A 24,924-nucleotide genomic window follows, 5' to 3' on the forward strand; every position below is an offset into this window, starting at 1 on the left:
TTTTATCAGTGAAGCTCGGTGATCCAGCAAACCTGGAATAGATTTCCTAATAGTCATTCGCTATTTGTTACCAAGTGTTTTCAGTCCTGGACCAGATAGGTATTCATAAGCAGTCTTTTCAGCTTCAATAAGTGCAGCACTATGAAAATACATGGCAATTGATCAGCCTAATATTTTTATTTAGAAAATTGAGAACCCAAGGTAAGGTAAAATGCAGCTTAAAAGTTTCCTAAAGTTTCCTATTTGCTGTTTTTGGTTCAAACTGTATACAAGAAGACCAGGTCCAATCAGAAGATGCAAAAGCAGATGTCCTCATTTAACATGACAAGTTTTTAGGATCTCAATTTATTGTATGTTTCTTTTAACTCCTTATGTTGAGTGGGTGATTCGATTCCAGAGAAATGCCAGTAATACAATTTTACCACAAGGTGGGGCAAATGAGCTGCTAAGACACTCAGTAAAAGTGCATGGTTAAAGATGCACAGATTCATTTATTGAGCATCATCATGTAACATAATACATTCATTCAATACATTCATTCATATGAATGCTACCTCCTGCAGGATGGGAACAGTTTTTTTTTCGTTTTAAAAAATGTTTTGTACCAAATTACTTTTTGTCTTTTGTTGTCTGACCAAATATACCATGCATGAATACCTAGGTAGTCTATACAAAGAACAGTTGTAGAAGATTGAATCAACTGACTTCATTAAAACAATATATATAATCTTACTAAAATAAATTCCTCACCATCCACTTTCCTTGCTTGCTGTGCTATATTAGAGAAGTGCCCACAAATATACATCAGTGAGAAAAAACAATACCTCAATCTGATTGGCAATAGAACTATATATTAACCCCCTAGCGTTCTAACTCTGTCCATATTTCCATGCAAAAAGCGTTACATTGTTTTGCATGGAAATTTATTTTACATTGTATCCCTATAATTCTTAGGCATAATTCACCAAAATATGTCTAATATTTTATAAATTTAATAACAAACTTTAAATAAAATAACACAAAAATCTGTTAAAAAAAAAAAATAGTAAAACGTAATATAACTGTACAGTAGCATGTATAATATACATACATTATAATTACATATATATATATATATATATATATATTTATCGAGATTTCTTTGTTTTGGACTTAATACAGGTATTTTGTATTGAATCCAATACCAAATTATTTTAATTTCCCTCCGCTCCGGGAAACCCTGGAGAAAGTCTCTGCAGTCCTCAGGAGAAGATCAAAGAGGGAGGACGCCGCCCGAGGACCTGCGGGGACCAGCAAGACGCCAGGGGATGACAACTGAGCAAGGTAAGTGGGTTTTTTTTAAGTTTTAAGCGAACCCGAGTGTGACTCAGGATTACCACTTTTAGCATGTAAAATCCACCCCGAGTCACACTCGGGATTACCGCTAGGGGGGTTAAGAAGGAACTAAACTGAAAAGTGCCAAAAAAGGGTTGTCTACCCTTTTATGTAAAGTGAAATTTCTGAGTTTAGGTATGCTTTAACTATATAGTCAAATTGCATTATTGATAAGGAATTAAAAAGACTTCAGGTGACTCCAGTTTGTTTAAGTTCTTGTCTTGCAATCAGTATAACCCCCCATAATAAAAAAAGCTAACTATTTTTAATGTACTTTATATTATTGCCTTACTTATTATATTGGTTTTACTTTTTGATTGGAGATGGGGAACAGCAGTTACTACCAGAGTTGAACATGTAAATTAAAATATACACCACCACAGTACACAAATACACAACACAGCACACTTAACCCTCTACAAAGCAAAAGAAAAGAACAATTAAGTAACACATTGCTGACAATAATAATAGCACACTTTGTTACTTATATTCTCATTTATTTTATACTCATTTCAATTAATTTAAGTAATTCACCAAGTATAAACCAAAATAAATATGTTTTCAACACAACAATTGTGATTAGTTACTTTAGAATCAATTGTAATTTAAAGTTTGTACAACCTGAAAGCAGAGACAGAAGCAAAACTCCAGCTGTCATGTATCACACATATAAAACAACAAATTTGTTGCAGACTATAGTACAAAGGGGATAATTATCAATAATTTATACATTGAAAATTAAAAATCATTTCATTCTACTATTTCTTTTGGTGTAATTAAAGGCAAGTGATATTTATAATACTTAATTTATTTTATTCAAATACTGAAAAAAATTGACAGCAGAAAAAAACAATAAATAATTATATAGCACAGAGAGTTGGCAGTACATCACAGTTTCAGAAAATTCATTTAAAGTTTATATGAGATATAGTTAGAAATAATGTTGTGTTAGAGATTATGATAATGATTATTTTATCATTGACACATGGATTTGTAAATTAGAAAGTTAAAATGAAAGACCAACAAAAAAGATGAGTTTTATAACTATTACATTATTGAGATGATTACCTATTAAAGCAAACTATTGTATAGTCAGTAACTATGATAGATAAGTACCAGGGTTAGAAAGGCATATGTTGGCTGCCTACATTCTAAACCTATTAGACATTCTGATATCCAAATAAGTAAATGACCTAAATCAGGGGTTCTCTAGATGTTGCTTGGGATTGCTTTAACATTGAGAACTTCACATTATGCTCTCTAATTATAAGGGCAAAAGCCTTCTATGAATCAATATCAATATTACATTTATAACTTATTGATCACTGACTTTTTTTGTATACAAAACCAAGAACTAACTTGTACAGTAAAGAATAATGTAAAAATCTGGTTTTGAATGATGTTGAGATCCATGAACTCTGAAAAAGGAAACTGCCAGCAAATAAAGGTAATATTTCACGTTTTGGCTTTGAAAGTCTAAGCAATACAGTAAAGGCATAAACCAGAATTTACGTATGATGTTTAAAGGTATCACAGGCTCTCACAACAAGTGGTTTAAACATCTGTTGTGATATTGTTGTGTCCTTATAACTTTGCACTTTATATTTTGATAGATCATTATTGGGAATGATTTTTGTACTTGAGTGACTTGTGCTTGAGTATTGATCATTGGTCAGATCCCTAGAAGATGGTATCTGATATTTGGAAGTTACTTTTCTACCTGCTGAAATGGAGCAGTCTGTATTAATTGCCTTTGTGGGACTTTCTGTACTATCTGGAAGAGAACCTTTATTTTTTTCCTTAAGGTTATCTGCTTGGCTATCAGATTTTATTATATCAAAGTTAGCATTTTTTGCTTTTGGCACAGTAGATAATCCTGACCCCTTCTCACTAGGATGTTTACTGGGTGATAGTTTCTCATATTTTTTGTTTTCTTTTTTGCTAGTGGCATTTTTATCCTCAAAGATATCTACTTGACTATCAGGTTTTAAAATATCGATATTAGAATACTTTGATTTTTGCACTTCAGATACTACTGAACCCTTATCACAAGGGTGGTTACTGGGTGATGGTGCCTCATATTTTTTTCTCTCTTTGCTACTCTTCACATTAACATTCTTATTTGCAGAATTCTCTTTAGAACGCATGGGGGACTCTTGTTTGTCTTTGAAAATTGCCTTTGTGGGACTCCCTGTACTATTTAGAAGAGAACTTTTATTTTTATCCTCAGAGATATCTATGCAAGGTTTTAAATCATCCAAATTAGCATTGATTGCTTTTTGCACTCCAGATATTACTGAACCCTTATCACAAGGGTGGTTACTGGGTGATAGTTCCTCAAATTTTTTTATTCCTTCGCTACTCATGCCATAAACATTCTCATTTGCAGTATTTGCTTTTGAATGCTTGGGAGACTCCTGTTTGTTTTTCATAATTGGCTTTGTTGGACTTCTTGTACTATTTGGAATAGACCGCTCATTCTTTTTCTCCAAGTTATCTACTTGACTATTAGATTTTATTATATCAATATTAGCATTGTTTGCTTTTTGCTCTCCAGACATTACTGAACCCTTATCGTAATGGTGGTTCCTGGGTGATGGTGCCTCATATTTATCTACCTCTTGGCTACTCATGGCATAAACATTCCCATTTGCAGCATTCCCTTGAGAATGCTTGCGAGACTTTTCTGTGCCTTTAATATTTGCCCTTGTTGGACTCTCTGTACTATTTGGAAGAGGGTGGTTACTGGGTGATGGTGCCTCATATTTTATTATCTCTTTGCTACTTGTGGCATAAATGTTCTCATTCAAATGATCATTTGATCCATTGCTAGCCAATATGTCTTTAGATTCTTTGTTTTCAAAAAATAAAGTCTCAGATGTCATTGGCAGTAGATTTTCTTTTCTGCTGTCCAAGTAATTTTTGTCAGAAACTGGTAATTTATGGTCATGAATCTCGTTTGACTGTTTCTGGGCATTTACCAGAACTGATAATTGTTGATTCACCAAACCTTCTGGTTGCTTGTCATTGCTTAACATATTACAGCTGTCAATATTTGTAGTCTTTGGTACACAAGAGAAAGAGCCCATTTCCTCAGGGTATTCATGAGATAAAGGTATCTGAAATGTAGAAGTCCCTCCACAACTCAAGTCAGCTGACCCAACCAGATCCATAGTTTCTTGTGGGGAAATGTTCGGTTTTAATATTTTTGAGGTAGCACAACTATTTAAGTGCTTCTGTTTTTGTTCTATTGCTAATGAATGCTTGGCAAAGCTTGGGGGTTCTGTAATGCTTTGATGTACTTTGATTTCTTTTTCCACAGCCATTTCTAAAGGAACACAAGGTTCAGTGGTAAAAGTAGCTTTATCTGCAAGAGTGAGAATGGATGGAATAGCTTTTGGTTGATTTTTGTGCTCATAAAATTCACATGACTTTTCAAATCTGGATTCCAGTAATTCCTTTCCATCTCTGCACTTGTTTTTATCAGATATAAAATCATTTTGGCTTGGTGTTCTATTAGGAGATTCAGATATTTTGTTATTGAAATCTGTTGGATTTATAGCTTTGCTTGAAATGTTCCTCTCTGTTTCTTTAAATGGAACTAATTTAATGCTGTCTTTTAAAGCTACTGGCATCACTTTTTTATCAATGTGATCAAAGTTGTCAGCAGTTCTTCTGTTGTCATTCTGTATTTCATTTGTGGGAAGATTAAGGTGATTCATACTTTCTGACTCTATGGATATGTTATCAGCATTGCTAGCCCCCTCTTGTTTGTCAGAACTTTTCATGTAACTGTTTTCATTCTGCCTTCCAGAAATGGGCACATTCGTCTGCTTAGTGCCCTCTGACTCTAGACAAAGCAACATATTATCAGTACTGCTAATTTCCTCCTTTTTGTCAGAACCTAGAAACCTATTTATATCATTATTGTTTTTTTGTTTATTAATGAGTACTGTTTCTACTCCATAGTTATAATGCATAAGACCTTCCACATTATTACCAGATTCACGTTTACTAGTGACAATGTTACAAATCTGTCCATCATCATCTAGTTTACCTTCTTTAGTTTCTCTGCCATCTTTCAGGTCTTCATCAGAAATGTTGATAGGAGTAGAATCTTTGCGGCTGGCATAAGCATTTAAATTACTGGTGTTCTCAGTATCAGAGGGCTTGGTAACCTGATCAATGTTGTCATAATATCCTTTTTCAACTTGAAGATCTGTTTGTACTTCCCCATGACCAACCACAACTAGACTATGTTTGTCTATTGTGTCTAAAAGATTATTACTACCTGATTTATTTATTGAATCATTTTTCTGATCTTTATCTTTTACAGGAGTTTGCTTACCACTGTGTATTTTTTCTGTCAACTCTGTGACTTTTTCATTACTTTGCCCAGCTGTACCCTTTTTGCTCTTTATTTCTGCACCCAACTGCTTATTACCAATAGTAGAGCTACTGAAATTAAAGCAAACCACTTGATTGTGTTTGTCATTTAGGAACAGTTGTTCTCCTGTATTCATCTCTTTGGAACTAGGTTTTAATACCTCTGAAGTATACACTTTCGTTATTATACTCGTAGGCAGAAAGGTGTGAATAGTTTGTTCACTTAACTCTGCTTGTTCGAGCACTGGGCTTTCAAGACATGTTGCAGTCATTATAGTGGTATGTGCTACATGATCCTCTGCTTGTTTTATGTGTTTAATCCTTGCAGGGATTTCTTTCTTCACAGTTTGTTTTTTTGGAACCAACGACGGTTTCACCACCTTTACTGAGCAAATTGTAGCGTTCTGTTCAAATTTCTCTTTAAGAATGTCAATAACAGTTCCTTTGGGACGTAATTTAGGAGTATAATTCTTGGTATCTGTTGGTTTTATGTTTTTATTTTCCTTTTCTTCTGCAGCTGCAAACTTACTCAGAATAGATTTTACTCTACCTTTTCCAGTAATTTTATTCCATTGATTCTTATCAGTACGGAAGTGAAGGTCATTTTCTAGTTTTTCATCTTTGTTCAGTTTTAATTTTGAGGCATCCAATTTTTTAACAATGCTCCCTGTTGTTGTAGATGGTATGGTGGGCTTGTTCTCTTTAAAGATAAGCTTTCCTACTTCCTTTGGTTTTTTCTTTGGGGGTTCATGGTTTGTGTTTAAAAATTTAGACTGCAACAGCTGAAATCTGGTTGGTCTCAAAGCTTTCTTGCTACTCGGCTGGTCTTGTGTTTTACTTTGCACTTTATTTTTGAGAACTTTGACTGGCAGCTCTCCTGTTATAGCTTTTGTGGCATCAGAACCATCCAAGCTAATAATGTAGCATAGCAAGCTACTGAGAACAGCACATTCCCCTGGATTTCCATTTTTTTTTATCTTCTTCTTCAGGACAAGTGCATCTAACATCTTACTTGCGGGAGTCACTGACTTTTTAACGCTGTACAAAAGAAAAGGAAGGCCCTTTGTAGTAATTATAAAAACAAAGTTTACTTATTATATTGCCATGCTAGTTATTCTGTTACTATGCTGTGTGGATAGGTAAATAAAAGTATGGCAACCATCAATGTATATCAAAGTCAGTCATTGATGGATCTCATTGCATTTACAGAATAGAGGCACCTTACTTACAAAGAAAAATATTCTATTCAAGAGTTGTATTGAGTGTCATATTGGAACGCCAGTGCTTTGCATATCTAAAATGTTGGACAATAATATGAAAAACTTGCAAAATGTTCCCAAACTGCATATAAGGCAAGTAGCAGTTTTACTTGTTTTTTCCATTTGCATAATAATAATTTTATAAATCACTCCACTGTAATAAACAAGCATTCCAAAATGTGGAGAATAGTTTATCTGTTAATTTATTGCATTGTTTTGATATGATGGGCCAAGTAAATCATAGCACAGTAATGGTAAACTCCTCAGTGAATTGACACAATAAATAATAAAAAATATACCCACAGCATAGTTATCTCTATTTCATGGATGATGGGTACAACACTTATTGCACAAATGTCATGCTTTATTAGTGGTGTCATGCTTTATTAATAATAGAGCTATGGAAAGAGATGGAGCAAATGGTGATATGAAAGATGATTTTTTAATTTTAGTTACATGGAGCAATGAAGCAAGGTATGATAAATGTTTTTGATGAAGGTCTAGTATCACTGTTACAACTAGAAATATGAGGTATAAGTATCTGCATATAATATCTTTTATTAATGAATTTCTGCCACCTGCGCCATCTTAGTGCATAGCAAGTTGTTGGTTAACAGTTATCCAAAGCAAGCATCCATGCATAAAGAAAATGCTATGTATGGACAATAAAGAAACAGCCCTCAAATGTGGTCTCCGATTTAATATTGATGGAAACAATATAAAAAATTATATAAAGCAGTCTTCAAAAAACTATTATTATTTTTGGCAAATGTAGTTTCAGATTACCATGAAAATTTTATTGAGATCAAAGCTAATTTAAGTTACATGCCTAGAAAATAATCGCCTGTAAACTTCAAGGTCTTATTTTATAAGGTCAAGGAATAAACCCGACCTTATAAATCTAGGGTGTAACAAACTTTATATATAACATACTGAATATTAAATCCTTTAAGCTGAAGGTGAAGCAGCAACTGTCCCTAAGTACATCTAAGAACACTGATAGTAAGATTACTGTTATGGGAAAATCTACTGACAGTGGAATGCTACCCATGTTTCTTTATTATTAGGGTAGCATAGGGCAGGACTTGGAATGCCTTTCCTAACCAGTGAATAAAAACTCTCATGCTATCCTATCTTTATGTCATTGACAACCAGGGTGCTTGTGAGAACTGAAATTCTTGGTTCATTTCAGAATGCATTCTAACTGTACTGCTATGCAAAATCCAGCATAATACTAGTACCAACCCATTCAGAGGAATATATGGAAATGAGAGCAACTAGGAAACCTGGCACACATCAAAGATCTAACTGAAATATAGACTTGCAAAACAGTTGTGTGATATTTCTTCACATTGGGCCTGATTTATTAAAACTCTCCAAGACTGCTGAAGAGGATAAACTTTCATCAGTGACCATAGGTGATCCAAAAAACCTGGAAGGATCTGGATCAGGATTGAAAACATTTGCTAACAAATAGCAAATGACTATCTATTCCAGGTTTGCTGGATCACCCATGTTCCCCATTGAAAATGTATCTTCTTTAACAAATCAGCTTTAACTTTTAACAAATCCGGCCCATTGTTTGAACTTTCAAGATCATTGGCCTCATTTACTAAACAGTGCATAGAGCAAAGTAAAGTAATTTGTAACAACTAATCAAAATGAACTTTTAGAGCCTTGACTATTATACCATGGATCCTAAGTGGCTCTGTTTATTATTACACTTTACATTTTGTAACTTGTTTCTGGCTCCGTTTATGTATAAGCAGGACATTTTATTTTACAAAAGTGGTGACACCTTGTAGGCCACCTCACAGTCAATGTGCGTGAGGGACCTTAAAACATAGGCTTGCGTAAGCCGAACCCCATCTACAAGATTGATTGAATAATTAAAGTCCTTTTATGCACAGATATGGGGATTTTATTGACACAAGAATTTTTTTAAATCATCTGGCACAGCGTCATCTTTAATGCAGCATCATTAAATGCTGCTACATGAATTCTTGCACATTGAACTGTGATGTACAATGCTTATTATTATGTTTTTGTTTATTTTGGCACATTGAAGGCTGTTCACATTAAAGGAAGTTAATAGGTACGTGCTTAAAATTTATCAGGCACAGCTACATATGAAGCATGATGATGTCTTATGATCAACAATGAAATGAAATATTAAAATTTTCTGTAGTGTACATACGGCATTCACAGGTGTATGGTGAACCTAGAACCTGCAGATTATATAGAATATTTACCCTTTATTTATAAAAGTCTATACATACATTATAAAATCTATGCAGCAATGTGCTAAACTCAAAATAAATATTACATTTTTGAAATCCAGGAGTTCAAGAATAATCGGAGAAAGAAAATGGTGTGTGAAGACGGATTTCTCCACAATGCCTTTAGTTAGAGAGATCATTCAGCGCTTGTTTTAGGCTATGCTCAGATGGACATTCAAAAGTAAAAAGTTTAGTGTTCCTGATACCCAGCAGAAGTCATTCTGGCCATGGGATCCTTCTTGCTTACGTCTAACCTTAATAAAGCTAAAACAAGTTTCTTGATGATCAAACAACAATGAATCAATTCTTTTTCACCATTTTTAGGGCATTTCAAAGTATTAAATTGTGATGTTAGCAGCCACATATCATTTAAATTCTCATCTGAAATTCTGTAACCACTTCCGGACTAAATATGACACCTGTGCAGTGTTTCACCTGTTTTCAGAAACGCTGCTTTAGCGAGCATCCTAATGAGCCCTTAAGTGTTTTTTGCTGCTTGTTTAGAGTATGTTACTAATATAGTTTGCACAGTCTGCGCACAGGTTCTTTTTAAATATGTATTTATCTATTCTTTGAATTAAATCAAAAAACAAACTGAGAAATAGGGATATGGCAAAATATATTAGTGTGTATTATACAAATTTATTTTTCTCTTAGAAAAAACCTTGATCTCTAGTGTTTTAGGATTGGGACAATCAAATAATTATAATATAGATTGGTATTCCATATCACCCACTCAGCACAATCCACAATTAAAAGAAAGGATATAAAAGCACTTTATTAACAGGCAAATATATGGCACATTCCCAGGGATTTTTAACAGTAAGTCTACTATAAATTCATAATTTACATGTCCATGCTTTTTAATACAGACTTCAGCAATGCATGCACTATACCATTCTTAGTAGACAGAAGGTTAACACTGCTTTATGCATAATTACAAATCATTGAGATAAGTTTTACAACCACATAGTCCTGTTTTAAGTATGACGTTATTTATCATTTTTCAGTTGGCAAGTATCACTGTGTACAAACATGCTCATCAATAACAGACTTTTTATTCTTTAATTATGAAGGCACAACTATCATCCCAAGACCATGCAGTGGCAAAAAAGGCCCACAAGGCCAAGTATAGCTGGGATACACAGTGAAATTTCCATGCAGACATCAAAATTGGCATTTTTTTTAGGATTTAATAAATGAATGTATATCTGAGTCTTATCTGTCAGTCTTTTGTCAATATACCTAATATACAGAGATCAGAGGTTAGAGACCCAGGGTCATACATTGTGCTGGGTCATGTTATGGTAAGGTGGATTGATTGGTAGTATTGAGTACTACCAGAACAGTAGCAAATATTTACTTCTGCATTATTGTTGAAGACATCATCACATTATAATGTAAATTTGGCTAAGCAGTGTGCATATTTAGATACATCTGTGTGTGGCTACAATGGATTGATTTAGCTAACAGAAATAAAATTAGTACAAGTCTACTAGTTCATAAATAGGTTACAGGATCTCAAATGCCTTGCCAAAGTCTTAAAAGCATCATTCATATTTCCTATTAATTTTCCTTCTATGGTTACGAAAATGATCTATGTAACCACAATGAGGTAGGATTAATACTACAATCTATCAGGTTAAACTTCAGCCATTTATAAATTTTGGATGAAGTGGTAAAGGTTTTTTTTTCAGATGGTGTCCCCACTGATGAGTATTTTGTTCACTTTCTGTCTCTTACACAGTGTGCACTGAGACAAGGGATGTCTGAAAACGGGTATCATACAGCAATAAACATTTGATTAATTGATGGGGAAAGGTTAATACATTTGTCAGGTTCTTACTGCTGTTCATTTCTGCTGTGGTGGTTCCACAGTTTGATACCAGGACTGCAAATTAAAGAAAACCTTCCTAGTGGGAACACATTCAACAATGAAAATATTACAAAGAAAAGCTGCCATTACAGTTGCTGCAGTGATCCCATCATCCATTCTCCTATATTTATGTACGTATGTATATATATGTATGTATGTGTGTATATATATAAATATATATATCTTTAAATTTTCCTGAAAGTTTAATGGCTTGGAAACACTGATGAAAGGGGTTCCTATAACACTTAAAATGTTTTCTAAATTTTTAACTTTATTAATTTTTTTTTATATTATGGTCTGTCTGCTCTTTGTTTGGCAAAGCAGTATAGATGTGACAAAGGTTTTAACTTTTTCCCATTCTTTTCAAACAATAACGAAAAATCTTGGCCGAAGTTGTGCTAAAACATATATAACTTTAAAGTCACCAGAAGTCTACTTCCTATTTATCATAGTATAAGAATTTGAAAATAGCAGAAAACTGCTTTACTTTTCATTTGAAGATACTTGATAGAGTTTTTCTCCCAAATACTCAAGTCTTTCCTTTAGTTCAATCTCCTGGTAGTGACCTTTCGGCACATTTTTGATACCGTACAACAACCCAAAAAGACATCCAGCAATGGATCCAGTTGCACCACTTTCTCCTGTAGGAACACAAATAATGTAATATTGTCTTTGCAGGCTATTGAATCGACAGAGGAACCTAGAATCCAGCTGGGAATTTCATATTGGAGTAGGACAGTAGCAATAGTTACAACATTGGCAGGGCTATGTATCAGAGAAAAATAGCCTTCTTAGAAACTGGTTTTAGGTTCTTGGGATCATTAATAGGGTGGGTAGGAAACTGATAAACAAGAGTATAGGTAGGGGTTAATATATCTACTAAAGCAAAATAAATGTGAAATACACAGGTATTGTTTTATAACACACATGTTTTAAGGAGACTCTTAGCAGTAATACTGATTTGTATGTGGTTGTTAGAAAGTAATCACTATTCACAGAGGGGAAAAACATTGTCCGAATGTCTAGCCCATACATCTACATCTACATAAGATTTTATCTATGCCCCTGTTTTAAGAGAAAATCTCTGCAATAGGGAAACAACCTTACAGAAGCTCTTTCCACAATGAAGACTTCTAGCTGGAGATAGGAAAGTCCATTATTGGCCACCAGTTGTGTGATGGAGTGAAAACCTTGGGGGTTCTGTCAAATCTTTGCTATAGGCTCACGGAGTCCATTGGTACTACTTTGCCTGCTTGTATCAAATTGTATTATTTATCATCATAACATACCCCCATGAAACATGGCTCGGCTGCAGAGCTCCTTCCAATCATTTCCAGCTCCCAACAGGGCATCATATGCAATCATAGGTGAGTCATGCCCCCTTCTTCCACCACGGCCCTCTGAACTCCATTTTTTATATGTCTGTACAACAAAAGAACAGGTTGAAGCTCTTTAGTAATCACAAATGTAAAACACTACAGTATAATTTTAAATTTTTTGATGTGGCATTTTTTACCTCAATTTTAGAGGCAGTGGACTTCATTTATTTAAGGTTTTCCAAGGCTGGAGTAGATATATTTTCATCAGCAATCCTAGGTGATCCAGCAAACCTGGAATGGATCTGGTCCAGCATTCAATACATTTGCTAGCAAATAACTTTGAAGAAATCCATTCCAGGTTTGCTGGATAACCAAGCTTCACTGATGGGAGTGTATCCTCCAGCCTAGGAGAGATTTATTAAATCAGGCCCAGTGAGAGAAGAAGGAGCACGGTGATGAGCTCATCCCATCTATCATTTATCAGCATGGATTTTGTCAGAAAATAGGCTGACTGTCTCCTTGTACTGCTTCTTCTCACACTCCAGTCCTGCTGTACAATTACTACAAGAGGCAAATACAGGTACTTGCACTGCTTGTACTTACAAAATACATACAATCATAATATTTGTTATACTTAATTGTAAAGAGGTTTTAGTACAATTTTTTTTTTTTACAAAAACATGAACAACTGAATAAGCATTGTTCTCCTGATCAATCAACTTACTTTATCTCTCTCATCAGCATCATACTTATCAGGAAAATTGGGCTTTGTCATGTTGTCTTCTTCCATTTCTCTCTCCTCTAGATAAAACTGCCATTTGGCTTCAAAGTAAAACCAGTGCTCTTGGTACTCTTAATGAATACAATGTAGAATAAAAAAGAAATGTCAGACATGATAAAATAATAAATATATTATTTGTTTAGTTCATAAAACAATAAGAATCAGTGAGTGTTGCTTGGATTATAACAAAACCATGAAATATTAAACTAGTATTAACTTTTACTGCAAAGCCCTGCTTTGCCTCTATTTTATCTCTTACAGTAGCTGTGAAAACATCTTGACTAGGGTAGCTCGTACCTTGCCTTCCAGCTTTTTTCCCCCCAACCAGTACTTACCACTTAACGCTCCTCCTTGCCAGCCCCACTCACTTAAATATCCCTATACCTACAATTAGACTTCACACCAAAATGCGTTTTAAAATGGCTGGCAAGCAGCCGTTTATTTACATAACATATTCTTCAATAATCTTCATAAATTAACATAAAATAAATATTTCCACATATTTAACAAATAACCCCCAAACCAATAAATAACATTTAAATAACATTTAAATACCATTTTAATGACAACCTTAAAATTAACCTTTTCTAAACTAACCAACCTATACCTCTCACTTAAACCTTTCTTTGCCAAAACCATTTTACCCAACAACTAGATTGCAGGTCCGGAAGGTAAAGTCCGCCATGCAAACATCAATTGTAGTATGTTGCCAGTCCAAGCTTCCATGCAGATTATTGTACAAACATCACACAAAAAAAAATTACATGTCTGAATATTTTGAACTTTTTCTATGCAAAGAGAACAGTGCCAAGCAGTCACAAACTAAAATTTTACACAAAGCTTTTGATAAATCCAAAAAAGATGCAGTAAATTTGTCAATACAGAACATGTCAAGGATTTGAACAGCAGTTGTAATAAATGATTAACACTAGTACCAGCATATTCAATAAAAGAGCATTGATAGTGTATTATATGTAGTAATCCATATTAGTCAACCAGCATTTACTAAATGTGAATATTTAAAAACTGATTAATCAGTTATTACTGTTTATTACTTTTTTTCACCATGGTTTTAATTTTTACCTGCCATATGGCGTATGGTTTTCTTACAGTATTCTTCAGCCATGGGGATGACCTTCAGCATTTCTCTTCCCCACTGCACTAAAGGCTTTCCTTGTAGGGCATAGGAGGCAAACAGGGCAGTGCAGAGGGACCCCAGAAACCCTACAAAACAAGGTATATTGAATAAGTACTCAGCATTGAATAAGATTGTATATATATATATGATAACATTCATGACATACCAGTAAAATTCTTCTAATCTAAACTGTATTATTCCCTTATTACAAACTAAATATTAGATTATGTTTATTAAACTGTAGATTCATATATTTGTCTTCTGTTATATCCTTGCTTGAATAAATTATAAGACTGTGGGTCTTACATACAAACATGGCCTTATGTAGGTAATACCTAATACCTATACTAATACCTAAAATAAGCCTGTGTGACTGGTTATACCCGCAATTATATTCATCCCGGCCTGCACTAGAAGCCAGTCAGACCCTTCTGTATGCACATTTGTCTAAGGTGAACAAACATAATTAACAAAATAAGTTTTATTTTTTTTTTGTTGGTTTGTGGTTGGAGAAATCTACAGCAAATTCCCCTAATGTGATTTGTTTTTCATTTCACACTAATGTACTTATCAGTCACTTAGTTGTTTATTTCTTTCTTGTCTCCTGTTATTATGTATTCTGTCTGACTCTGCATTTAGTGAATGATTTAACACACCAGAAGCTTTTACTGGAAGAAGATACCGCCACCGGCTCTGTAATTGTATGTGCCTTGTAACTTGCTACTCACAGGATGTGCCAAGCCAAGAGATTAAAAGATTTCTTGACAAGCACGTGTTTGGATCATAGTATTTTTGTGCGATGTGTAAGACAATTTAGTCTGATTTGAAAAAACACAGCTTTAAACAAAACAGTTAATATATTGATTGGAGGTATTTTATATGTAATATAAGACAACACCAACACTAATAAATTTTAAAACATAGCATTGGTTTTAGGAATGTTTTCACTGGCCCCTATTTGTTGAAATTATTTCATTTTTTGAAAGCATCCTTACTTTACATGTTTTTTCACAAGTACATGTTTTTTTTGCAGTACTACATGCACAGTACCTGTTACAATAAAAAGCAATAATAGTCCTTATCTGCATATTTGGTCAATGACTTAAACTTTGAATCAAAAGGGGTGGAATTGAAGTCAAATAGGTTTTTTAGAGGAAGAGTTTGACAATGGTAGCCTTCATTGCTTGTTCTCTAATGACATGCAGGAACTCTGTCTTATGCCCCTTTGGTGACACATTGGGCCTTATTTACAAAAGCTTCCCAAGGCTGGAGGGGATACACTTTCATCAGTGAAGATGGGTGATCCAGCAAACTTGGAATGGTTCTGGTGCAGGTTTCAAAACATTTACTAGCAAATCATTTTTAAGAAATCCATTCTAGGTTTGCTGAATCACCCCCTTGCTTATGAAAGTGTATCCTTTCCAATCTTGGAGAGCTTTCATAAATCAGGTCCATTGTCCTTCCTGGAAAGAGCCAAGCCTTGTCATGGCACCATACCCAGGCAAACGATGGAACCTTTATAGCCCCTCAAAATTACAAAAGAGACTACAGTTCAGCTTCAAAAAATGTAAGTATCAGTTCCACGGTATTAAAACTTTATGCCAAAGAGTGCACATACCTGTTGGATGATTATGAGTCATCCTACCACTTTCAATGCTAACTTCAATTAAGGTCTCCAGCCTTTCTGGTTTCCAGTATTTCATTCCAATACACATGGCCTTAGTAGCAGCTCCAAATCCTGAACCTGAAAACAAACCAAAATACAAAAACAAAATTTAAATTGAATCAAGGTAAAGTTAACATCTAAATCTAATTAACTATACCTTTTTTTTCAGTGCTGTAAAATAAACTTATCAGCCCAAGCATTAAAACCACCTGCCTAATATTATGTAGAGGCCACTTGTGCCCCTAGAACAGCTTTGACCTTTGGAGGCATAGAGTCCATAGGACCTCTTAAGATGTACAATGGTATCTGCCACCAAGATGTTGCAAGTTTGCATCTATTCAGCCATCCATATGATCTAAAGGGACATGTGATGCATCAGACCAAACCACCTTCTTCCACTGCTCCATGGTCCAATTGTGACGATTCTTCTGTGCTCTGACACCTTTTTCTCATGACCATATCACAGGAAAGGAAAGAATATATAGATGACACTATCAATGTGCTGCTATGCCTGAATCGTACAATAAAAAAGTCTGAAGGCAGGCGGGTGAAATTCATTAATCCTATTAGGAAATGCTATGGGTAGGGGATAGGAGGGTAGTGTAAATCTTACACCTTTTTGAACAGAATTACAAATATTTTGGAAGGTGACATATTTGTATGCATACTGTGAATACCTACAAATACCAATGTCAGTTATGGATATATGTAACAGAGAATTTAGGAACATAAAATACAGATAAATGTGCACAAAGTTTACAAGTTCTATTTCTCCAAATCAATACTAGGATCCAATCAACCTTTCCCTTGATGGATAATGTGCAGGCTGTAAACATGAAGAGAGAAGGATAGGACAGAGATAGGTCATCAATGGTCTGCAGCTCTATATCCAAAAAGCAAGTTATGGGTGTGTTAATTACTGTGCAGGTTTAGGCATCTTACATCCATACAAGTGAACAATATTATAGCTATTTTACATAATGTGACATAATACAGCTATTTTACATAATGTGACATTTTCATTTAAGTTTACTTATTCTTTAAGTTTGATAAAGATACATACATACAGTATCTCACATTGATCTATGTAACTTGTAAAGAAAAAGAACTATGTAGCAAAAAAATTGTGTAACTCAAACCTTTCTCATTGAATGGAGTATGCCACGCAAGTAAATAGTTATCAGGCTTTAAATGGGAGCATCCTTCAATGGTTGCTGGGTCTGGTCTCCGTCCCTGGAGTCTGTCCACTGCATCAACATATTGCTTCACCATTTCACGGTAAAGATCTTCCAAGCACCAGTAGTCTGTAATGAAAGAGAACAATTTCCTTACACAACAGTATTAAGTATTACAAATACTTGGTCTCTACAAAGGGCTTGATGTCAGGTCTCTCTCTCACTGTGCACTGCATGAATAGTTTCATCAAACATATTTGGGCAGAAGGTAACACAGAGGGATGCAGGAAATCACTGTGAAGCTTCTATCAGCACTTCTTGCATATTAGTAGTGTCATAAGAAAGGAACATTAGGTCAACAACATTGCTCTACCATCTACCGCAGGGGTGCCCAAAACGTTGATCGCAATCTACTGGTTGATCGCAAAGGCAATGCGACTTGATCATGGAGCCCTCCCTTACCCCTCCCTGTTGTTTACCAGCAGCCCTGCTGTACATCTATAGGGATGCTGGGGATGTCTTTCATTGCGTACGTGAAAAGGCTCCGTGTAACAGTGGAGAGGGAGGCAGAGAGGGCAGGAGGGCAGTCTGAGGTGAGCAGTACTGGGCCGCCACGTCAGTTCAGGCTCGGTGTCAGGGTTTAATTACTGAGATACCTTTGTACAGATTAGCAGTTCTTTTTCTTGCACAGCATGTCATTCTCCCATGACAGGTATACTGTAGCTTTCCTGTCACTATAGTCTTGTAGTGCAATGTCTGTGCAATATTCTGCCATTCAATGTCTCATTAGCTCCAGTCACTTCTGTGTCATACTCGGTATATATATAAATAAATATATGTTTAGCATTTTTATTGTTGGTAGATCATTTTGATTTAGTCATTTTAAAAGAAGCTTGCAAGCCAAAAAAGTGTGGGCACCCCTGATCTACCAGGTAATACTGAGTGAAGGTGACAAATGATGTACAGATGATATTTCTGAGTAATTATTACTGAAGACTGATTTTCATCTCAACCTCAAAAACTGCAAACTTTTAATAAATCATTAATGAAAAGGCTATACTGTACAAACTGTATACAGGTCGCGGCCCCCAGGCTCTCCCCGCCAGGGGGTGACACGGATCAGAAGACCTCCGCTTGAAAATGGTGATGAAGCCAGAAAACAGTGAGTCAAGATAGCTGAACTGGCCGCGGTCAGGGCAGGCTGCAGACAAGCCGAAGGTCAGGTAACAGGCCGAGGTCAGGGGAGGCAGTGGACAAAGCAAGTCAGGTTACAGGCCGAGGTCAAACACAGAGAGTCCAAACAAAGGACTAGCTGGCAGAGAGGCAGGTAGTACACTGGGGATCCAACAACCTTCAGAGTCTAGAACTGAAGAGGTTTAAAAAGGCCCAAGAGCCAATGGCAGGACAGGACTGAACAATCAGTTGATTGGCTGCAGCATCTACGCCAGAATCCCCTTTAGCTGTGCACAGCCTCTTGCAGTTTCTGTGCAGGGGATGCCGAGAATGGTGTAAAAAGCACGGCTACGAGATGCAGGTGATGCTGCAGCATGCTGAGCAGATGATCTGCGGGCGGAGTGGTGACAATCATCCATTCATATTTACCAAAAAAGAGTACCTGTGTTTGTTAAAACGAGAAGCCTAATAATAATCATTGCTAAAAATGTTGTCCTAAATGTTAACAACTAGATTTTTGGCTGCCCTTTTTAACAAACATTGGGATAATCCTGGATTCATCTTTTTTAACCAGCCATCAGTGACTTTGGGTAACACTGTTAACTAAAACGCCAAATAAATAAAATAAAAAAAACACCCTTTCTCCTTTTTTTAAAGAATTCTCATAAATACATGTGATGCTTTGGTTGATGGATTAATTTACAGGGTGAGCATTACCCACTAACATAAATGTGCAATGTCATTGGATTTTTGTGACTGCAAAATGGAGACGCAGTGTTAAATCTTTCCCGTGCACACCTAACTTATTATATGTTGTTTTTTTATACAGAGAGTTCATTTAAATGTAAAACAAAATTGTACAAAGCTCTCCTAAATTGAAAAGAAATATTTCACAAGTCTAATCTATGAATGCTATTATCATTATTATTGCATTTAGTGGTAGCAGAAGTCACATTAGAAGGTGGTTGTTGTAACACACTGGGGTTTTGATGGATTTCCGTCTTTAGACTGTATATCAACCTGGCAATTCTTATCTGTCCAAAGCTGTCCAAGTTTATTTTCAGATAACTTGCATTCCCCCTTGGTGAACAGTAAAACTAAATTTAGGTCACTCTTGGCTGAAGATTAGACAGTGGCATTAAAGCAAGTGCCCAACTTATCAGACAAAAGGCAGAGAACATTCCGAGTTCTATATATATTCGATTTGCAGTGATAACATGATACCTGATCACAGCACATGTCTTAATAAACTTTACATCATGAATATATAAACCTAAATAGCATCTCACAGCACCAAATAACATATTATATTTCACAGAATCAGCAGTAATACATCCAGAGGGTATAGAAGGAAAATATTATGTCTGTTGTCTATAGTAGCCAATTCCTCTTGTCTTACAGCTTTTTTGACTTACACTATAAAAATTGGATTATTGAATCATTAATTGACTATTGATTAATAACTAAAACAAAAAGAATATATACAAATATTATAAATATATATAAATATTATAATTTATATATAATACTATATAAAATATGTCATATATATATAAATATATATATATATATATATATATATATATATATATATATGGGCTCTCATCTCACATCATCTATTGTTTTACTGTCTACTGTTCTCAGGCCTCAATAGTTCAACCTACAATTTATACCCACAAATAGATGACATCACAGTGATCCCTTCCTCATCTGACAAATAAACTTGCAATAGAAATAAAGCCGACAGCATTTTTTTTCTTAAATCAATAGTGCACTGGGAATACTTTGTCAAATATTGTTAAATATTCACAAAAGAAACAAGCATAATATTTTTGTCTCCGGTACATGTAAAATATTTTATTTTCATACATTCTAATAAATATTGCATATTTTGGTATTTTTTATCATAATAGAGAGCTCTTGGTTTACAATTTACATGTTTTTTTTCTTAGAGCCTGTTGTTTAAAACTACATATAACAGTAATTCTTTTTTTCATTGAATGGTTCAATACAATCTTTAAATCCAACAAAACAAACTTTTAGGATATGCGGTGTTATGTTGCTACTTTAGCTAATTCATAGTGCTCTAATTATCCATTGTCAAAAATTAATGCATTTGGCAAAACCGAAGTGAATATTGAAATATAATGCCCCAAAAGACACACTTATTATAATGTGCTAAATACTAATTAAGTTTACCTGGAGTTGAGAATAGTTACAAACTATTCTTAGTTACAAAAATATTCTTATCACTGGGAACACTAACAGCTATATTTTTTTAGCAGACATGCTGGAGGTGGGGTAAAGAATCTTTTTTACCCCCTACCTAGCTTTTTTTTTCTGAGTGGCCATTTTAGGACATAACTGGGCCAAGAGCAATTACTGCTACCTCTGGAAGCCATAAGGAAATGTTCCTTACAGGGTGCATATTAAAATATAAACACTTCTAGTAGTGTTTAAATACCAGCATTAATGACAATTTATCCAATAGTTGGAATGAACTTTGTGTACCTTCATATTGGTTTTGGCAAGAGGATAACAGTCAAATGACTGAAATATTCACTAAAGAGCATATTTATAAAGCAGTGACTTTCATACTTACTGGTTGTAAATCAAACACTATCAACTTACTAGGAAGATGCACCCAGAGTAAATATTTGGTGAATATCAGAAGAAGTAAAGGATTGTTTTACCAAAAGATCAGCTTTTATCTGTTATCAGTGAGTGTGTTACTAGTTATGTGGCTTATGTTGTGTTTTTTGTTATTTTAGTCTGAACATCGCAATGCAAAAGAAGCTTCTGTGTGGACTTTAAAAACATAAAATTATTTTGTGCATGCTCAAATATTTATTTAACATGAACATCTAGACAGCAGTATATATGATTCAATAATATGACGATGTTTACACACTGCACACCAATAATTACTATATAAGAATGGAACATTGGGAGTGTTACATTGTTGTTCCCATAATGTGTAAAGCCCCCATAAGCAGAATTCTATATACCAGTGTACACATGCCATATGGACTACATGCTGCCATTTTGTTTTCTAGTTTTTTAATGATGACACATATGGTAGTTAATGAAGTTGAAGTAAACCCTCTTATCACCACTGAGGGTGGTACCGTCTTAGACTTTATTTAGGTATGTAGTTACCAAGGTGCTGCACGTGTTAGCAGCTATGACACCAGCCATTTGAAAGGTGGGCTGAGAGATGACAAACACATTGGCAACAGGACGATGATCATTATGGCATGCTTTGAATGTAGCACGCTTTGTGCATGTGCTGGTAAGCAGAATGTAAATGAAAACATTCCAGAAAATGACATTAGCATGTCTTATTAAGTGGTTATCCAGCATTTTCTTTGCTATCCGGAAGCTCAAGAAGTAACTTTACAATCTACATATTCCAGGACTACAATCATCAGTCTGCTTATCACTTTGTTTGAAATAAAGCATCATTGGCACCCTCTAGCAGCACATGTGTTTTTCTATGATAAGCATACAGAAAAAAGCATCTTTATGTTAAGGATTGAAGGGGATGCGTTGTTTTATATTACACTTGGCTATGAAAAAGATGAGGAAATATTTGCCTCCGTTGTTGGTACTGTTTGACTTCAATACATCATCATCACATCTTAGAAAACTCAGCAGACAGAAACTGTGCCAACTGTGCCTATTTATTGTACAGGGCTGCATATTATGTTGGAGCTATATAAATCCTGTTTATCATTATTATTATTATTATTATTAATAATAATAATAATAATATTAATAATAATAATAACAACTAACAATTTAGGGGTAAGGGGGAACCTTTGCCACCTGCATAATAATAATAATATAATCATGAGTGTTTATTATCCTTTAAATTACATTTACACTTCGGTGTATTAATGTGATATGTTTACAAATCCCTTCTTTATGCATCTTTGGTGTGGTTTTCTAGATAATGTACTATCCTTACAAATGAATGTAGCCTACGGAAAATGCCTAAAAGACTAAAACAGTTAAGTTTTTCAGAAACAATGCAATCCTTATTACAACTCTCATACTAGTGCTTATTAGTATTAGTATAAATAATGTGCCTACAGAATCTCTCATAGTTTATACATTTTAAGAATATTGCATTAATTGCTATAGCCATTTTCCTATGCTCTCTTTAGAAGATGAAAGAAAGAAAAAAAAAACTCTTTTCATATATTTGGAAGTAATTCTTTTATATATTTGGAATAAATAAATGAAAAAGGTTGCATTAAGGAGATCTGATTTAGGAAACACAAATTATTTACAATTCAAACTTACTAAGTGAAACCTTAAGATGACCACATTCTGAGGACCAGAAATTGATATGTTGACTTAGTCCATGAAAGTGCATTTAAAGCAAACCTAAACTCGGAAAACAAAAAGTTGCCAGGAGGTAGAACTAATTGACAAAAGCTTCTGGTGGGTTTTTGTTTTAGCTGTACACTGTACTGTACATGCACCATGTGCTGCACACAGAGCCAGCTGCCAGAAGCAATATAACACTTCTGCATGCGCAGGAGTTTATTATCAGTGGCCATCCAATGGTTGAAGAAGATTGCTGCCTTCTTGGAATTCCACTGCGGAGCTGGCCGTGAATATGGCGCCTTCCTCTGATATAGTGATGACAGATTAAGACCTGTCTACACCCCAGGGCAGCAGCACAAAGGTAAGTATGTGCCATAATTGACAAGTGTGCTGTGTATAGTTACTGAATATGACAAAGGCTGATCACCTACCAATGAGTTTAATTCCTCTTTAAGTACAGTATATGTGAAGGATTATTTATGAAGTTTTGAATAATATGTAAGTAGTATATACACAAAAGTATTCTTATTTGTTCTTTATATTTTTTTATGCCACATACCGCATGATTTTAATATAGAAACAAGTTCCTAAGTTCAACACCCACCAGGATATTTCTAGCATAGAAATCAGATTCTCCCTTGTGTGATGTGGTATCTCCAATGCAATCCAAAAATATATACATTGCTTTTCCTGCCCTATTCTGTATGGATTTGCTTCTGTAGGTATTCAAGAGCCATTAGATTGTAGGTCTTTTCACAGGGACCAGTGTGAATGGTGAGCATGTAGTCAATAAAGTAGCGTGCAATGCAATACCTATTTCTATATTGAAGATTACCAAAACTACAAAGCGATCTGTTAGCAGTCTGGTATTTTTCAGTGAAATACATGGAAAAACCCAAGCTATTGTGGAAGTTGGGGCGATAATCCTATGCATAAACATATGTAGTATTTTCAGCATTTTTGACACTTTGCTGAACAAAAGTTTTGGAAAGGACAATCAGGATGCTATGAAATCTGTGTTGATTCTCATTTGTCCAGCACATTAATATGTAATCTTTAAGAAAAACTTACTTTTACTAATCCTAGGTTTATAGACTCCATGGATGAAATATTCTATTGCGAGTCTTTGAAATGTTAGCATGACTGCACTTTAAATAAAGATGCTCAAGTACTAAATGAGCATCACATTTCCTTGGCAATTGACCATTCCCAGAAGTGGATTATGTGTTTGAGCCTCTCCTGCTGTTCATTTCTTGAATTTAATACTCTATAACATGTTTGTATAAGGGAGGGATGGTTATATTATCAGATTACTGAAGAAGAAATGACACAACAGATAAATGTTGTCAATGAAAATATTAGAAAGTACAGAACTTTGTATTCTGGTGACAGAATTTAGATTGTAGAACTTGTTGCTTATACAGAAACTCAATAATGCCTTACCTGTGACCAGAGCCTCTGCAGTGGCCATATGCATTAGGGTGTTGTGACTGATGGGCCATTTGTCTGCTGACAGCACCAGCTGGTCTATCCCTCCAAGTCCTTTCAGTTCCTCATGAATCTTTACACCTGAAGAACAGATTTCCCAGCTAAAGTTTCTATAGCCCAAAGAGTCCCCAACTGCAGCCAGCAACATAGCAGATGTAAATTTCTCCATGATTAGAGGACCTTGCAGCTTGTACTCCTCTTTTGTCTGACGACTACTGGGTCTACTGGGTCTAACTTTAGTGTCACTGTTTGGCTGGCAGTGCTCCTGTCCCTGACTATAAAAGGTAGTGCTGCCATTATCAGGACCTGCAACATCCTCCCCTTTGCTGAACACATCTCTGCAACTGGACATTGTCCATTCACAGGACTAAGAGCCTGTACAGAGTGATGGATTAGAAACTGCTAGCAGAAATATCATCATGACTCTTATTCTACCTTAGTGATAAATACAGAGCTCTGATCACAGCACTAAAACACTATACAACAGCTAAAAAACTAAAGTTTTGTTAACTCTTAAGAAAAAAAAAGCTACAAAAAAAAAACACTAAAAAAGACTGCCAAAAAAGAGTTTATCAAAGAGCACTGCACACAGCTAAGGGAACTGACATAAATTAGCTATTTTACCAGGCAAACGATTTACAGTATATTTCTGTGATCCATTTGTGAGATTTGTAC

At 35.0% G+C, this 24,924-nt stretch overlaps 2 protein-coding genes and 1 long non-coding RNA gene across 4 annotated transcripts in view; 1 reads left to right on the plus strand and 2 right to left on the minus strand.

Moving 5' to 3' along the window:
• Window positions 1-15,352, plus strand: part of LOC140331379 (uncharacterized) — a 22,115-nt gene extending 6,763 nt beyond the window's left edge. Inside the window, exons 1-3 of one of the 2 annotated variants that reach the window (XR_011920922.1) lie at window positions 1,182-1,323; window positions 14,387-14,510; window positions 15,052-15,352. This is a non-coding gene — a long non-coding RNA (uncharacterized lncRNA). Of the gene's footprint in view, window positions 1-1,181; window positions 1,324-14,386; window positions 14,511-15,051 lie in introns of those variants that run through there. The other variant, XR_011920921.1, reaches the window with a different exon arrangement.
• On the minus strand, window positions 1,851-11,768 carry LOC140331356 (uncharacterized). Its single transcript, XM_072412325.1, has 3 exons — window positions 11,662-11,768; window positions 9,217-9,247; window positions 1,851-6,798 (listed from the first exon to the last, which is right to left on the minus strand). The coding sequence occupies exons 2-3, from the start codon at window positions 9,219-9,221 to the stop codon at window positions 2,883-2,885; spliced, it is 3,921 nt and encodes a 1,306-aa protein (XP_072268426.1). The 5' UTR covers window positions 9,222-9,247; window positions 11,662-11,768; the 3' UTR covers window positions 1,851-2,882.
• On the minus strand, window positions 10,057-24,470 carry ADPRHL1 (ADP-ribosylhydrolase like 1). The gene is made up of 7 exons (XM_072412337.1): window positions 24,205-24,470; window positions 17,218-17,382; window positions 16,031-16,156; window positions 14,358-14,498; window positions 13,218-13,345; window positions 12,464-12,596; window positions 10,057-11,815 (listed from the first exon to the last, which is right to left on the minus strand). Exons 1-7 carry the CDS (start codon window positions 24,416-24,418, stop codon window positions 11,658-11,660), a joined length of 1,065 nt encoding a protein of 354 aa, XP_072268438.1. The 5' UTR covers window positions 24,419-24,470; the 3' UTR covers window positions 10,057-11,657.
• Between the last annotated feature and the right edge of the window lie 454 nt (window positions 24,471-24,924).

This window comes from Pyxicephalus adspersus, chromosome 1 (genome assembly GCF_032062135.1).
Source record: "Pyxicephalus adspersus chromosome 1, UCB_Pads_2.0, whole genome shotgun sequence".
NCBI lineage: Eukaryota > Metazoa > Chordata > Amphibia > Anura > Pyxicephalidae > Pyxicephalus > Pyxicephalus adspersus.

Coding starts and splice junctions, on each gene's coding strand:
- ADPRHL1 (XM_072412337.1), bottom strand. CDS start 24,418: ATGGAGAAATTTACATCTGCTATGTTGCTGGCTGCAGTTGGGGACTCT. Junction 13,346..14,357: donor AACCATACGCCATATGGCAG/GTAAAAATTAAA, acceptor GTATTCATTAAG/AGTACCAAGAGCACTGGTTT. Junction 11,816..12,463: donor CCGAGCCATGTTTCATGGGG/GTATGTTATGAT, acceptor GTGTTCCTACAG/GAGAAAGTGGTGCAACTGGA.